Source organism: Heterodontus francisci, chromosome 48, assembly GCF_036365525.1.
Source record: "Heterodontus francisci isolate sHetFra1 chromosome 48, sHetFra1.hap1, whole genome shotgun sequence".
Lineage (NCBI taxonomy): Eukaryota > Metazoa > Chordata > Chondrichthyes > Heterodontiformes > Heterodontidae > Heterodontus > Heterodontus francisci.
This window is the reverse complement of record NC_090418.1, coordinates 10,041,202-10,057,401: the sequence shown is the minus strand read 5'-3', so window position 1 is coordinate 10,057,401 and position 16,200 is coordinate 10,041,202. Positions and strand designations below refer to the sequence as shown.

General features: G+C 50.2%; 1 protein-coding gene across 1 annotated transcript in view; it reads left to right on the top strand.

Moving 5' to 3' along the window:
• The window catches only part of zanl (zonadhesin, like), a 176,451-nt gene that overhangs the window by 123,878 nt on the left and 36,373 nt on the right, over window positions 1-16,200 (top strand). The window contains exons 59-60 of the mRNA XM_068023775.1: window positions 12,505-12,646; window positions 15,217-15,464. Coding sequence (XP_067879876.1) covers window positions 12,505-12,646; window positions 15,217-15,464 — 390 coding nt within the window. The remainder of the gene's footprint in view (window positions 1-12,504; window positions 12,647-15,216; window positions 15,465-16,200) is intronic.

The window sequence follows — 16,200 nt, the reverse complement described above, 5'->3', positions numbered from 1 at the left end:
CTCAGTACCTCTCTCTCAGGGTGATATCTGTACACTGACTGGTGTCTCTCAGTCCCTCTCTCTCAGGGTGATATCTGTACACTGACTGGTTTCTCTCAGTCCCTTTCTCTCAGGGTGATATCTATACACTGACTGGTTTCTCTCAGTCCCTCTCTCTCAGGGTGATATCTGTACACTGACTGGTTTCTCTCAGTCCCTCTCTCTCAGGGTGATATCTGTACACTGACTGGTGTCTCGCAGTCCCTCTCTCTCAGGGTGATATCTATACACTGACTGGTGTCTCTCAGTCCCTCTCTCTCAGGGTGATATCTATACACTGACTGGTTTCTCTCAGTCCCTCTCTCTCAGGGTGATATCTGTACACTGACTGGTTTCTCTCAGTCCCTCTCTCTCAGGGTGATATCTATACACTGACTGGTTTCTCTCAGTCCCTCTCTCTCAGGGTGATATCTATACACTGACTGGTGTCTCTCACTCTCTCTCTCAGGGTGATATCTATACACTGACTGGTGTCTCTCAGTCCCCCTCTCTCAGGGAGATATCTGTACACTGATTGGAGTCTCTCAGTCCCTCTCTCTCAGGGTGATATCTGTACACTGACTGGTGTCTCTCAGTCTCTCTCTCTCAGGGTGATATCTATACACTGACTGGTTTCTCTCAGTCCCTCTCTCTCAGGGTGATATCTATACACTGACTGGTGTCTCTCAGTCCCTCTCTCTCAGGGTGATATCTGTACACTGACTGGTGTCTCTCAGTCCCTCTCTCTCAGGGTGATATCTGTACACTGACTGGTTTCTCTCAGTCCCTCTCTCTCAGGGTGATATCTGTACACTGACTGGTGTCTCTCAGTCCCTCTCTCTCAGGGTGATATCTGTACACTGACTGGTGTCTCTCAGTCCCTCTCTCTCAGGGTGATATCTGTACACTGACTGGTGTCTCTCAGTCCCTCTCTCTCAGGGTGATATCTGTAAACTGACTGGTGTCTCTCAGTCTCTCTCTCTCAGGGTGATATCTATACACTGACTGGTGTCTCTCAGTCCCTCTCTCTCAGGGAGATATCTATACACTGACTGGTGTCTCTCAGTCCCTCTCTCTCAGGGTGATATCTGTACACTGACTGGTGTCTCTCAGTCTCTCTCTCTCAGGGTGATATCTGTACACTGACTGGTGTCTCTCAGTCCTTCTCTCTCAGGGTGATATCTGTACACTGACTGGTGTCTCTCAGTCCCTCTCTCTCAGGGTGATATCGATACACTGACTGGTGTCTCTCACTCTCTCTCTCAGGGTGATATCTGTACACTGACTGGTGTCTCTCAGGGTGATATCTGTACACTGACCGGTGTCTCTCAGGGAGCTATCTGTACACTGACCAGTGTTTCACAGGGTGATATCTGTACACTGACTGGTGTCTCTCAGTCCCTCTCTCTCAGGGTGATATCTGTACACTGACTGGTGTCTCTCAGTCTCTCTCTCTCAGGGTGATATCTGTACACTGACTGGTGTCTCTCAGTCTCTCTCTCTCAGGGTGATATCTGTACACTGACTGGTGTCTCTCAGTACCTTTCTCTCAGGGTGATATCTATACACTGACTGGTGTCTCACTCTCTCTCTCAGGGTGATATCTATACACTGACTGGTGTCTCTCAGTCCCTCTCTCCCTCAGGGTGATGTCTGTACACTGACTGGTGTCTCTCAGTCCCTCTCTCTCAGGGTGATATCTGTACACTGACTGCTGTCTCTCAGGCTGATATCTGTACACTGACTGCTGTCTCTCAGTCCCTCTCTCTCTCTCTCTCAGGGTGATATCTGTACACTGACTGCTGTCTCTCAGTCTCTCTCTCTCTCTCAGGGTGATATCTGTACACTGACTGCTGTCTCTCAGGGTGATATCTGTACACTGACTGCTGTCTCTCAGTCCCTCTCTCTCAGGGAGATATCTGTACTCTGACTGGTGTCTCTCAGTCTCTCTCTCTCTCAGGGTGATATCTGTATGCTGACTGCTGTCTCTCAGTCCCTCTCTCTCAGGGAGATATCTGTACACTGACTGGTGTCTCTCAGTCCCTCTCTCTCAGGGTGATATCGATACACTGACTGGTGTCTCTCACTCTCTCTCTCAGGGTGATATCTGTACACTGACTGGTGTCTCTCAGTCCCTCTCTCTCAGGGTGATATCTGTACACTGACTGGTGTCTCTCAGTACCTTTCTCTCAGGGTGATATCTGTACACTGACTGGTGTCTCTCACTCTCTCTCTCAGGTGATATCTATACACTGACTGGTGTCTCTCAGTCCCTCTCTCTCAGGGAGATATCTGTACACTGATTGGAGTCTCTCAGTCCCTCTCTCTCAGGGTGATATCTGTACACTGACTGGTGTCTCTCAGGGTGATATCTGTACACTGACTGGTGTCTCTCAGGGAGCTATCTGTACACTGACTGGTGTCTCTCAGTCCCTCTCTCTCAGGGTGATATCTGTACACTGACTGGTGTCTCTCAGTCCCTCTCTCTCAGGGTGATATCTGTACACTGACTGGTGTCTCTCAGTCCCTCTCTCTCAGGGTGATATCTGTACACTGACTGGTGTCTCTCAGTACCTTTCTCTCAGGGTGATATCTGTACACTGACTGGTGTCTCTCAGTCCCTCTCTCTCTCAGGGTGATGTCTGTACACTTTTTGGTGTCTCTCAGTCCCTCTCTCTCTCTCAGGGTGATGTCTGTACACTGACTGGTGTCTCTCAGTCCCTCTCTCTCAGGGTGATATCTGTACACTGACTGCTGTCTCTCAGGCTGATATCTGTACACTGACTGCTGTCTCTCAGTCTCTCTCTCTCTCAGGGTGATATCTGTACACTGACTGCTGTCTCTCAGTCTCTCTCTCTCTCAGGGAGATATCTGTACACTGACTGCTGTCTCTCAGTTCCTCTCTCTCAGGGAGATATCTGTACTCTGACTGGTGTCTCTCAGTCCCTCTCTCTCTCTCTCAGGGTGATATCTGTACACTGACTGGTGTCTCTCAGTCCCTCTCTCTCTCTCTCTCTCAGGGAGATATCTGTACACTGACTGGTGTCTCTCAGTCCCTCTCTCTCTCTCTCTCTCAGGGAGATATCTGTACACTGACTGGTGTCTCTCAGTCCCTCTCTCTCGGGGTGATATCTGTACACTGACTGGTGTCTCTCAGTCCCTCTCTCTCTCTCTCAGGGTGATATCTGTACACTGACTGGTGTCTCTCAGTCCCTCTCTCTCTCAGGGTGATACCTGTGCACTGACTGGTGTCTCTCAGTCCCTCTCTCTCTCTCTCAGGGTGATATCTGTACACTGACTGGTGTCTCTCAGTCCCTCTCTCTCTCTCTCAGGGTGATATCTGTACACTGACTGCTGTCTCTCAGTCCCTCTCTCTCAGGGTGATATCTGTACACTGACTGCTGTCTCTCAGTCCCTCTCTCTCATGGTGATATCTGTACACTGACTGGTGTCTCTCAGTCCCTCTCTCTCAGGGTGATATCTGTACACTGACTGGTGTCTCGCAGTCCCTCTCTCTCAGGGTGATATCTGTACACTGACTGGTGTCTCTCAGTCTCTCTCTCTCAGGGTGATATCTGTACACTGACTGGTGTCTCTCAGTCCCTCTCTCTCAGGGTGATATCTGTACACTGACTGCTGTCTCTCAGTCCCTCTCTCTCAGGGTGATATCTGTACACTGACTGGTGTCTCTCAGTCCCTCTCTCTCAGGGTGATATCTGTACACTGACTGGTGTCTCTCAGTCCCTCTCTCTCAGGGTGATATCTGTACACTGACTGCTGTCTCTCAGTCCCTCTCTCTCAGGGTGATATCTGTACACTGACTGGTGTCTCTCAGTCCCTCTCTCTCAGGGTGATATCTGTACACTGACTGGTGTCTCTCAGTCCCTCTCTCTCAGGGTGATATCTGTACACTGACTGGTGTCTCTCAGTCCCTCTCTCTCAGGGTGATATCTGTACACTGACTGGTGTCTCTCAGTCCCTCTCTCTCAGGGTGATATCTGTACACTGACTGGTGTCTCTCAGTCCCTCTCTCTCAGGGTGATATCTGTACACTGACTGGTGTCTCTCAGTCCCTCTCTCTCAGGGTGATATCTGTACACTGACTGGTGTCTCTCAGTCCCTCTCTCTCAGGGTGATATCTGTACACTGACTGGTGTCTCTCAGTCCCTCTCTCTCAGGGTGATATCTGTACACTGACTGGTGTCTCTCAGTCCCTCTCTCTCAGGGTGATATCTGTAAACTGACTGGTGTCTCTCAGTCTCTCTCTCTCAGGGTGATATCTATACACTGACTGGTGTCTCTCAGTCCCTCTCTCTCAGGGAGATATCTATACACTGACTGGTGTCTCTCAGTCCCTCTCTCTCAGGGTGATATCTGTACACTGACTGGTGTCTCTCAGTCCCTCTCTCTCAGGGTGATATCTGTACACTGACTGGTGTCTCTCAGTCCTTCTCTCTCAGGGTGATATCTGTACACTGACTGGTGTCTCTCAGTCCCTCTCTCTCAGGGTGATATCGATACACTGACTGGTGTCTCTCACTCTCTCTCTCAGGGTGATATCTGTACACTGACTGGTGTCTCTCAGGGTGATATCTGTACACTGACCGGTGTCTCTCAGGGAGCTATCTGTACACTGACCAGTGTTTCACAGGGTGATATCTGTACACTGACTGGTGTCTCTCAGTCCCTCTCTCTCAGGGTGATATCTGTACACTGACTGGTGTCTCTCAGTCTCTCTCTCAGGGTGATATCTGTACACTGACTGGTGTCTCTCAGTCCCTCTCTCTCAGGGTGATATCTGTACACTGACTGGTGTCTCTCAGTACCTTTCTCTCAGGGTGATATCTATACACTGACTGGTGTCTCACTCTCTCTCTCAGGGTGATATCTATACACTGACTGGTGTCTCTCAGTCCCTCTCTCCCTCAGGGTGATGTCTGTACACTGACTGGTGTCTCTCAGTCCCTCTCTCTCAGGGTGATATCTGTACACTGACTGCTGTCTCTCAGTCCCTCTCTCTCTCTCTCTCAGGGTGATATCTGTACACTGACTGCTGTCTCTCAGTCTCTCTCTCTCTCAGGGTGATATCTGTACACTGACTGCTGTCTCTCAGGGTGATATCTGTACACTGACTGCTGTCTCTCAGTCCCTCTCTCTCAGGGAGATATCTGTACTCTGACTGGTGTCTCTCAGTCTCTCTCTCTCTCAGGGTGATATCTGTATGCTGACTGCTGTCTCTCAGTCCCTCTCTCTCAGGGAGATATCTGTACACTGACTGGTGTCTCTCAGTCCCTCTCTCTCAGGGTGATATCTGTAAACTGACTGGTGTCTCTCAGTCTCTCTCTCTCAGGGTGATATCTATACACTGACTGGTGTCTCTCAGTCCCTCTCTCTCAGGGAGATATCTATACACTGACTGGTGTCTCTCAGTCCCTCTCTCTCAGGGTGATATCTGTACACTGACTGGTGTCTCTCAGTCTCTCTCTCTCAGGGTGATATCTGTACACTGACTGGTGTCTCTCAGTCCTTCTCTCTCAGGGTGATATCTGTACACTGACTGGTGTCTCTCAGTCCCTCTCTCTCAGGGTGATATCGATACACTGACTGGTGTCTCTCACTCTCTCTCTCAGGGTGATATCTGTACACTGACTGGTGTCTCTCAGGGTGATATCTGTACACTGACCGGTGTCTCTCAGGGAGCTATCTGTACACTGACCAGTGTTTCACAGGGTGATATCTGTACACTGACTGGTGTCTCTCAGTCCCTCTCTCTCAGGGTGATATCTGTACACTGACTGGTGTCTCTCAGTCTCTCTCTCTCAGGGTGATATCTGTACACTGACTGGTGTCTCTCAGTCCCTCTCTCTCAGGGTGATATCTGTAAACTGACTGGTGTCTCTCAGTCTCTCTCTCTCAGGGTGATATCTATACACTGACTGGTGTCTCTCAGTCCCTCTCTCTCAGGGAGATATCTATACACTGACTGGTGTCTCTCAGTCCCTCTCTCTCAGGGTGATATCTGTACACTGACTGGTGTCTCTCAGTCTCTCTCTCTCAGGGTGATATCTGTACACTGACTGGTGTCTCTCAGTCCTTCTCTCTCAGGGTGATATCTGTACACTGACTGGTGTCTCTCAGTCCCTCTCTCTCAGGGTGATATCGATACACTGACTGGTGTCTCTCACTCTCTCTCTCAGGGTGATATCTGTACACTGACTGGTGTCTCTCAGGGTGATATCTGTACACTGACCGGTGTCTCTCAGGGAGCTATCTGTACACTGACCAGTGTTTCACAGGGTGATATCTGTACACTGACTGGTGTCTCTCAGTCCCTCTCTCTCAGGGTGATATCTGTACACTGACTGGTGTCTCTCAGTCTCTCTCTCTCAGGGTGATATCTGTACACTGACTGGTGTCTCTCAGTCCCTCTCTCTCAGGGTGATATCTGTACACTGACTGGTGTCTCTCAGTACCTTTCTCTCAGGGTGATATCTATACACTGACTGGTGTCTCACTCTCTCTCTCAGGGTGATATCTATACACTGACTGGTGTCTCTCAGTCCCTCTCTCCCTCAGGGTGATGTCTGTACACTGACTGGTGTCTCTCAGTCCCTCTCTCTCAGGGTGATATCTGTACACTGACTGCTGTCTCTCAGGCTGATATCTGTACACTGACTGCTGTCTCTCAGTCTCTCTCTCTCTCAGGGTGATATCTGTACACTGACTGCTGTCTCTCAGGGTGATATCTGTACACTGACTGCTGTCTCTCAGTCCCTCTCTCTCAGGGAGATATCTGTACTCTGACTGGTGTCTCTCAGTCTCTCTCTCTCTCAGGGTGATATCTGTATGCTGACTGCTGTCTCTCAGTCCCTCTCTCTCAGGGAGATATCTGTACACTGACTGGTGTCTCTCAGTCCCTCTCTCTCAGGGTGATATCGATACACTGACTGGTGTCTCTCACTCTCTCTCTCAGGGTGATATCTGTACACTGACTGGTGTCTCTCAGTCCCTCTCTCTCAGGGTGATATCTGTACACTGACTGGTGTCTCTCAGTACCTTTCTCTCAGGGTGATATCTGTACACTGACTGGTGTCTCTCACTCTCTCTCTCAGGTGATATCTATACACTGACTGGTGTCTCTCAGTCCCTCTCTCTCAGGGAGATATCTGTACACTGATTGGAGTCTCTCAGTCCCTCTCTCTCAGGGTGATATCTGTACACTGACTGGTGTCTCTCAGGGTGATATCTGTACACTGACTGGTGTCTCTCAGGGAGCTATCTGTACACTGACTGGTGTCTCTCAGTCCCTCTCTCTCAGGGTGATATCTGTACACTGACTGGTGTCTCTCAGTCCCTCTCTCTCAGGGTGATATCTGTACACTGACTGGTGTCTCTCAGTCCCTCTCTCTCAGGGTGATATCTGTACACTGACTGGTGTCTCTCAGTACCTTTCTCTCAGGGTGATATCTATACACTGACCGGTGTCTCTCAGTCCCTCTCTCTCTCAGGGTGATGTCTGTACACTTTTTGGTGTCTCTCAGTCCCTCTCTCTCTCTCAGGGTGATGTCTGTACACTGACTGGTGTCTCTCAGTCCCTCTCTCTCAGGGTGATATCTGTACACTGACTGCTGTCTCTCAGGCTGATATCTGTACACTGACTGCTGTCTCTCAGTCTCTCTCTCTCTCAGGGTGATATCTGTACACTGACTGCTGTCTCTCAGTCTCTCTCTCTCTCAGGGAGATATCTGTACACTGACTGCTGTCTCTCAGTTCCTCTCTCTCAGGGAGATATCTGTACTCTGACTGGTGTCTCTCAGTCCCTCTCTCTCTCTCTCAGGGTGATATCTGTACACTGACTGGTGTCTCTCAGTCCCTCTCTCTCTCTCTCTCTCAGGGAGATATCTGTACACTGACTGGTGTCTCTCAGTCCCTCTCTCTCTCTCTCTCTCAGGGAGATATCTGTACACTGACTGGTGTCTCTCAGTCCCTCTCTCTCGGGGTGATATCTGTACACTGACTGGTGTCTCTCAGTCCCTCTCTCTCTCTCTCAGGGTGATATCTGTACACTGACTGGTGTCTCTCAGTCCCTCTCTCTCTCAGGGTGATACCTGTGCACTGACTGGTGTCTCTCAGTCCCTCTCTCTCTCTCTCAGGGTGATATCTGTACACTGACTGCTGTCTCTCAGTCCCTCTCTCTCAGGGTGATATCTGTACACTGACTGCTGTCTCTCAGTCCCTCTCTCTCATGGTGATATCTGTACACTGACTGGTGTCTCTCAGTCCCTCTCTCTCAGGGTGATATCTGTACACTGACTGGTGTCTCGCAGTCCCTCTCTCTCAGGGTGATATCTGTACACTGACTGGTGTCTCTCAGTCTCTCTCTCTCAGGGTGATATCTGTACACTGACTGGTGTCTCTCAGTCCCTCTCTCTCAGGGTGATATCTGTACACTGACTGCTGTCTCTCAGTCCCTCTCTCTCAGGGTGATATCTGTACACTGACTGGTGTCTCTCAGTCCCTCTCTCTCAGGGTGATATCTGTACACTGACTGGTGTCTCTCAGTCCCTCTCTCTCAGGGTGATATCTGTACACTGACTGCTGTCTCTCAGTCCCTCTCTCTCAGGGTGATATCTGTACACTGACTGGTGTCTCTCAGTCCCTCTCTCTCAGGGTGATATCTGTACACTGACTGGTGTCTCTCAGTCCCTCTCTCTCAGGGTGATATCTGTACACTGACTGGTGTCTCTCAGTCCCTCTCTCTCAGGGTGATATCTGTACAGTGACTGGTGTCTCTCAGTCCCTCTCTCTCAGGGTGATATCTGTACACTGACTGGTGTCTCTCAGTCCCTCTCTCTCAGGGTGATATCTGTACACTGACTGGTGTCTCTCAGTCCCTCTCTCTCAGGGTGATATCTGTACACTGACTGGTGTCTCTCAGTCCCTCTCTCTCAGGGTGATATCTGTACACTGACTGGTGTCTCTCAGTCCCTCTCTCTCAGGGTGATATCTGTACACTGACTGGTGTCTCTCAGTCCCTCTCTCTCAGGGTGATATCTGTAAACTGACTGGTGTCTCTCAGTCTCTCTCTCTCAGGGTGATATCTATACACTGACTGGTGTCTCTCAGTCCCTCTCTCTCAGGGAGATATCTATACACTGACTGGTGTCTCTCAGTCCCTCTCTCTCAGGGTGATATCTGTACACTGACTGGTGTCTCTCAGTCCCTCTCTCTCAGGGTGATATCTGTACACTGACTGGTGTCTCTCAGTCCTTCTCTCTCAGGGTGATATCTGTACACTGACTGGTGTCTCTCAGTCCCTCTCTCTCAGGGTGATATCGATACACTGACTGGTGTCTCTCACTCTCTCTCTCAGGGTGATATCTGTACACTGACTGGTGTCTCTCAGGGTGATATCTGTACACTGACCGGTGTCTCTCAGGGAGCTATCTGTACACTGACCAGTGTTTCACAGGGTGATATCTGTACACTGACTGGTGTCTCTCAGTCCCTCTCTCTCAGGGTGATATCTGTACACTGACTGGTGTCTCTCAGTCTCTCTCTCTCAGGGTGATATCTGTACACTGACTGGTGTCTCTCAGTCCCTCTCTCTCAGGGTGATATCTTTACACTGACTGCTGTCTCTCAGTCCCTCTCTCTCAGGGTGATATCTGTACACTGACTGGTGTCTCACAGTCCCTCTCTCTCTCTCTCAGGGTGATATCTGTACACTGACTGGTGTCTCTCAGTCCCTCTCTCTCAGGGTGATATCTGTACACTGACTGGTGTCTCTCAGTCCCTCTCTCTCAGGGTGATATCTGTACACTGACTGGTGTCTCACAGTCCCTCTCTCTCTCTCTCAGGGCGATATCTGTACACTGACTGGTGTCTCTCAGTCCCTCTCTCTCAGGGTGATATCTGTACACTGACTGGTGTCTCTCAGTCCCTCTCTCTCAGGGAGATATCTGTACTCTGACTGGTGTCTCTCAGTCCCTCTCTCTCTCTCTCAGGGTGATATCTGTACACTGACTGGTGTCTCTCAGTCCCTCTCTCTCTCTCTCTCTCAGGGAGATATCTGTACACTGACTGGTGTCTCTCAGTCCCTCTCTCTCTCTCTCTCTCAGGGAGATATCTGTACACTGACTGGTGTCTCTCAGTCCCTCTCTCTCGGGGTGATATCTGTACACTGACTGGTGTCTCTCAGTCCCTCTCTCTCTCTCTCAGGGTGATATCTGTACACTGACTGGTGTCTCTCAGTCCCTCTCTCTCTCAGGGTGATACCTGTGCACTGACTGGTGTCTCTCAGTCCCTCTCTCTCTCTCTCAGGGTGATATCTGTACACTGACTGGTGTCTCTCAGTCCCTCTCTCTCTCTCTCAGGGTGATATCTGTACACTGACTGCTGTCTCTCAGTCCCTCTCTCTCAGGGTGATATCTGTACACTGACTGCTGTCTCTCAGTCCCTCTCTCTCAGGGTGATATCTGTACACTGACTGGTGTCTCTCAGTCCCTCTCTCTCAGGGTGATATCTGTACACTGACTGCTGTCTCTCAGTCCCTCTCTCTCAGGGTGATATCTGTACACTGACTGGTGTCTCTCAGTCTCTCTCTCAGGGTGATATCTGTACACTGACTGGTGTCTCTCAGTCCCTCTCTCTCAGGGTGATATCTGTACACTGACTGCTGTCTCTCAGTCCCTCTCTCTCAGGGTGATATCTGTACACTGACTGGTGTCTCTCAGTCCCTCTCTCTCAGGGTGATATCTGTACACTGACTGCTGTCTCTCAGTCCCTCTCTCTCAGGGTGATATCTGTACACTGACTGCTGTCTCTCAGTCCCTCTCTCTCAGGGTGATATCTGTACACTGACTGGTGTCTCTCAGTCCCTCTCTCTCAGGGTGATATCTGTACACTGACTGGTGTCTCTCAGTCCCTCTCTCTCAGGGTGATATCTGTACACTGACTGGTGTCTCTCAGTCCCTCTCTCTCAGGGTGATATCTGTACACTGACTGGTGTCTCTCAGTCCCTCTCTCTCAGGGTGATATCTGTACACTGACTGGTGTCTCTCAGTCCCTCTCTCTCAGGGTGATATCTGTACACTGACTGGTGTCTCTCAGTCCCTCTCTCTCAGGGTGATATCTGTACACTGACTGGTGTCTCTCAGTCCCTCTCTCTCAGGGTGATATCTATACACTGACTGGTGTCTCTCAGTCCCTCTCTCTCAGGGTGATATCTGTACACTGACTGGTGTCTCACAGTCCCTCTCTCTCTCTCTCAGGGTGATATCTGTACACTGACTGGTGTCTCTCAGTCCCTCTCTCTCAGGGTGATATCTGTACACTGACTGGTGTCTCACAGTCCCTCTCTCTCTCTCTCAGGGTGATATCTGTACACTGACTGGTGTCTCACAGTCCCTCTCTCTCTCTCTCAGGGTGATATCTGTACACTGACTGGTGTCTCTCAGTCCCTCTCTCTCAGGGTGATATCTGTACACTGACTGGTGTCTCACAGTCCCTCTCTCTCTCTCTCAGGGTGATATCTGTACACTGACTGGTGTCTCTCAGTCCCTCTCTCTCAGGGTGATATCTGTACACTGACTGGAGTCTCACAGTCCCTCTCTCTCTCTCTCAGGGTGATATCTGTACACTGACTGGTGTCTCTCAGTCCCTCTCTCTCAGGGTGATATCTGTACACTGACTGGAGTCTCACAGTCCCTCTCTCTCTCTCTCAGGGTGATATCTGTACACTGACTGGTGTCTCTCAGTCTCATCTCTGATCCCCAGCATTAAGTGAACCTCCCTGTTTTCTTTTTGGAGCCCAGGAATTTCAGGGCTGGGGTCCCTGATCACCACGCAGTGGCAGCTGCTGTCGAGTGTGGAGATTAAATGAGAGCAGGGTTGGCTGGATTGTGCTGCTTCTCACGGTTGAATAGCCCGCCTGCCACTCATACATGAGAGAAAGCCACTCGGGCTGGAGGCATTGGAGGGGGCATATCTGCCTTGAAGCCCGGAAGGTGCTTACTGTTTAGTCTGTGTTCTCTGTTGAGCCTGTCATCCAGGCCAAGTGCCAGTACTGAGCGAGTGCTGCACTAACAGGACATTAAATAGAGGGCCCCGTCTGGGTGGATATTCAAGACCCCCACGGCTGCTGTTTCAACGAAGGGACAACATTAATCCCTCGACCTACATCACTAAAATAAAGGGGATGATCCACAGGGTTATGGACTAAAAGCAGGAGTGTGATACTAAGCGTGACTGCTGTTTCGGGGAGCTAGTACAGGCAGGGCGGGCCAAATGGCCTCAATCAGTGCTGCATGTTTCCAGAGTCTGATCGTTTCTCGCGTTTGCTGTTTGCGGTACCCCTGCTGCTCACAAATTGGCCGCCGAGTGTTTCCTTGCATCATAACAGTGAGGACACGTCATATCGGAGATACTGAAGGGATGCTGTTAAAATGCAATCTTTTCCCTCTCTCTCTCTCTCTCTCTCTGCAGCCTGGCGAGACCTGGTACACAACGGGCTGCACCGAGCAGTGCCTGTGCCACGGAGCGAACATCATCAACTGCCGTGCCGCAGGGTGTACGCCCGAGGAGAGCTGCAGGCTGCAGGACGGAGTGTACGGCTGCCACCCTCTGGGTAAGGTCTTGCCAGCGCCACCGAACAGATGAACCCGTCCTGACATTCACCGCGGGCACCACCAACCCCAAGCCGACGAAGGCGGTAGCTCAGGCCGAGAAGGCCGTTTAGAGAAACGTAAAGCGCGCGGACTCCTGGGCTTCATCTTTCCGCTTGAGCCTCCAGTCACCAATCAATCCAGTCGGGAATTCGGGAGGAACCTCTTGACCCAGAGAGCAGGGAGAATGTGGCACTCGCCACCACGAGTTGAATAGCGTAGATGTGTCCCCCGGGGAAGCTGGATCAACACATGAGGGAGAAAGGAGTAGAAGGATAGGGTGAGATGAAGTAAGGGTGGGAGGAGGCTTGTGTGGAGCAGAAACACCAGCAGGGAGCAGATGGGCCGAACGGCCTTGTTTCTGTGCTGTACATGGTACGATGAAAAGCAAGGCTAAACCTTTGTGCATCACCGGTTGGGCCTCAGCTGGACTATTGTGTCCAATTCTGGGGTCCGCACTTCAGGGAAGATGTGAAGGCCTTTGAGTGGGTACGGAGGAGATTTCCCAGTACTGGAAGTGAGGGACAGTCAATGTAACAGGACAGGAGGTGTGGTTCATTTGTTATAAACTTTCTCATATAAAACACCCCGAACAAGGCAACTAAACCCGCCTGCAACCCGAGTACAGAATTGCACTGGTTTCCTGGATTGTATGGGGCCTAAAAATGAATCAGTTCTTCCTCAGACTTCATTATCAGAGAGATTGGAGAGGAGAATGGGGTTAAATGGGGACAGGTTAGAACAACCACAGAAAAGTCATTGTTGGTTAGTTCATAGTCCAGGGCTAAAAGGGTTAAATTACGAGGACAGGTTGCACAGACTAGGCTTGTATTCGCTCGCATGTAGCACTTAGAAAGGCACAGATTAATCAAGGATAGTCAGCATGGATTTGTTAAGGGAAGATCTTGTTTGACCAACTTGATCGAACTTTTTGAAGAAGCAACAAGGAAGATAGATGAGTGTAGTGCAGTTGATGTGGTCTACCTGGATTTTAGCAAGGCTTTAAACAAGGTCCCACATGGCGGACTGGTTAAAAAAATAAAATCCCATGGGATCTAGGGAAATGTAGCAAGGTGGATACAGAATTGGCTCAGTGGCAGGAAACAAAGGGTAATTGTTGACGGCTGTTTTAGCGACTGGAGGGCTGTTTCCAGTGGCATTCCACAGGGCTCAGTACTGGGTCCCCTGCTTTTTGTGGTATATATTAACAATTTGGACATAAATGTAGGGGGTATAATCAAGAAGTTTGCAGACGACACAGAGATTGGCCGTGTAGTAGATAGCGAGGAGGATAGCTTAGGCTGCAAGAAGATATTGATGGTCTGGTCAGATGGGCAGAAAAGTGGCAAATGGAATTCAACTTGGAGAAGTGTGAGGTGATGCATTTGAGGAGGTCAAACAAGGTGAAGGAATACACGATTAATAGGAAAGTACTGAGATGTGTAGAGGAAGTGAGGGATCTTGGATTGAATTTCCACAGATCCCTGAAGGTCGCAGGACAGGTCGATAAGGTGATGAAAAAGGCATATGGAATCCTTTCCTTTATTAGCCGATGTATAGAATATAAGAGCAGGGAGGTTATGCTGGAACTGTATAACTCATTGGTTAGGGCACAACTTGAGTACTGTGTGCAGTTCTGGTCACCTCATTACAGAAAGGATGTAATTGCACTAGAGAAGGTACAGAGGAGATTTACAAGGATGTTGCCAGGACTGGGAAAATGCAGCTATGAGGAAAGATTGGATAGGCTGGGGTTGTTCTCCTTGGAACAGAGAAGGCTGAGGGGAGATCTGATTGAAATGTACAAAATTGTGAGGGGCCTGGATAGAGTGGAGGTGAAGGGTCTGTTCACCTTAGCAGAGAGGTCAGTGACGGAGCATAGATATAAAGTGATTGGTCGAAAAATTAGAGGGGAGATGAGGAAAAACTTTTTCACCCAGAGGGTGCTGGGTGTCTGGAACTCACTGCCTGAAAGGGTAGTAGAGGCAGAAACCCTCAACTCATTCAAAAGGAATCTCAAGTGCCGTAATCTGCAGGGCTACGGACCAAATGCTGGAAGGTGGGATTAGAATGGGTGGATCGTTTTCTGGCCAGCACAGACTCGATGGGCCAAGTGGCCTCTTTCTGTGCCTTAAACTTTCTTTGATTTCTATGATTAAGGGGTGATCTAATCGGGGCGTTTAAGATGATTAAAGGATTCGATCGGGTTGATAGAGAGAAACTATTTCCTCTGATTGGGTTGGGGGGGGAGCATCCAAAACAAGGGGGCAGAGCCTGTAAATTCGAGCAGGCCATTTAGGGGTGATGTCAGGAAACGCTTCTTCACACAGAGGGGAGCGGGAAAGCTGTTGAGGGTTCCGTTCAAAATTTAAGAACTGAGTTTGATAGATTTTAAGGGTTCCGGGAGTAATGCAGGCAGCTGGAGTTCAGAGACTGTCCAGCTATGATCGAATTGAATGGCGGAACAGGCTCGAGGGGCTGAATGGCCTTCCATTAATCTGTCAAACCTTCCCATCATTCTCTCTTGATATAGGCCATGAAACCTGCAGCGCATCCGGAGACCCTCACTATACCACATTTGACAAGTTGGTCCACCACTTCATGGGTACCTGCACCTACACCCTCTCCAAGCTCTGCAACACCTCCTCCGGCCTGCCCTACTTCAGTGTGGAAACCAGCAATGAGCACCGAGGCAGGAACAAGCAAGTCTCCTACGTGAAGGCCGTTCACGTTGAAGCCTACGGTCATCGCATCACCATGATGAAGAACCGAAGAGTCATCGTGAGTACTGGGTCCCCGGGACTCCCACTCCCACCGTGGCTCATTTTGGTTTGCTGGCAAATATTTATTGTCACGAATCCTGTGCCCTCGCACGACCCCGGGTCCCTGCCCATGATTATCCCAGTTGAGCCCTCCAGCGTAAATTACCGGGGAGCGTTTAGAATGTGGGTCTCACTCCAAGCGGGAGTGGCTGAGGCAGACGTGCATTTGAAGGGCAGCTTGTTGAGGACGTGAGGGAGAAAGGAAGGGGGAGGAGACGCTGACAGGTTGGGAGGGGGCTGCTGCCGGGCGCAGACGCCAGCATCGACCAGGTGGGGCGAATGGCCTGTTTCGGTGCCGTAAATCCGACATAATGCTGTGACTCTGTGGGGCTCCCGTTTGAAATCGCTCCCCGTTCGGTTCCCCAAAGAGCACCTTGTTTATTGTACAGCCCAAGAAGGCAACCATTTCCCTGCCCAACAACCCTCACAATTCCTCGCACCTCCGTCCAATCGAACACGTTCTTCCACTGGAACCCACGACTGTGTAACCCCTCACCTGTCTCCTGAGCCCTCACGACTGCCCCTCGATTCACCTCACCTTCACTCCTGATCCCCTTTTCCAGCCTTTGAGAGTGTCCGGCATGTCTTCTCTATTCACCTCCCATGAGATTTGGCTCTCATTATGCGCTCTCTGAGCCGGACAATGGGCAATGGCTAAGAGCTTTTATGAACCGGGATCTTCCAGGATTGCCATG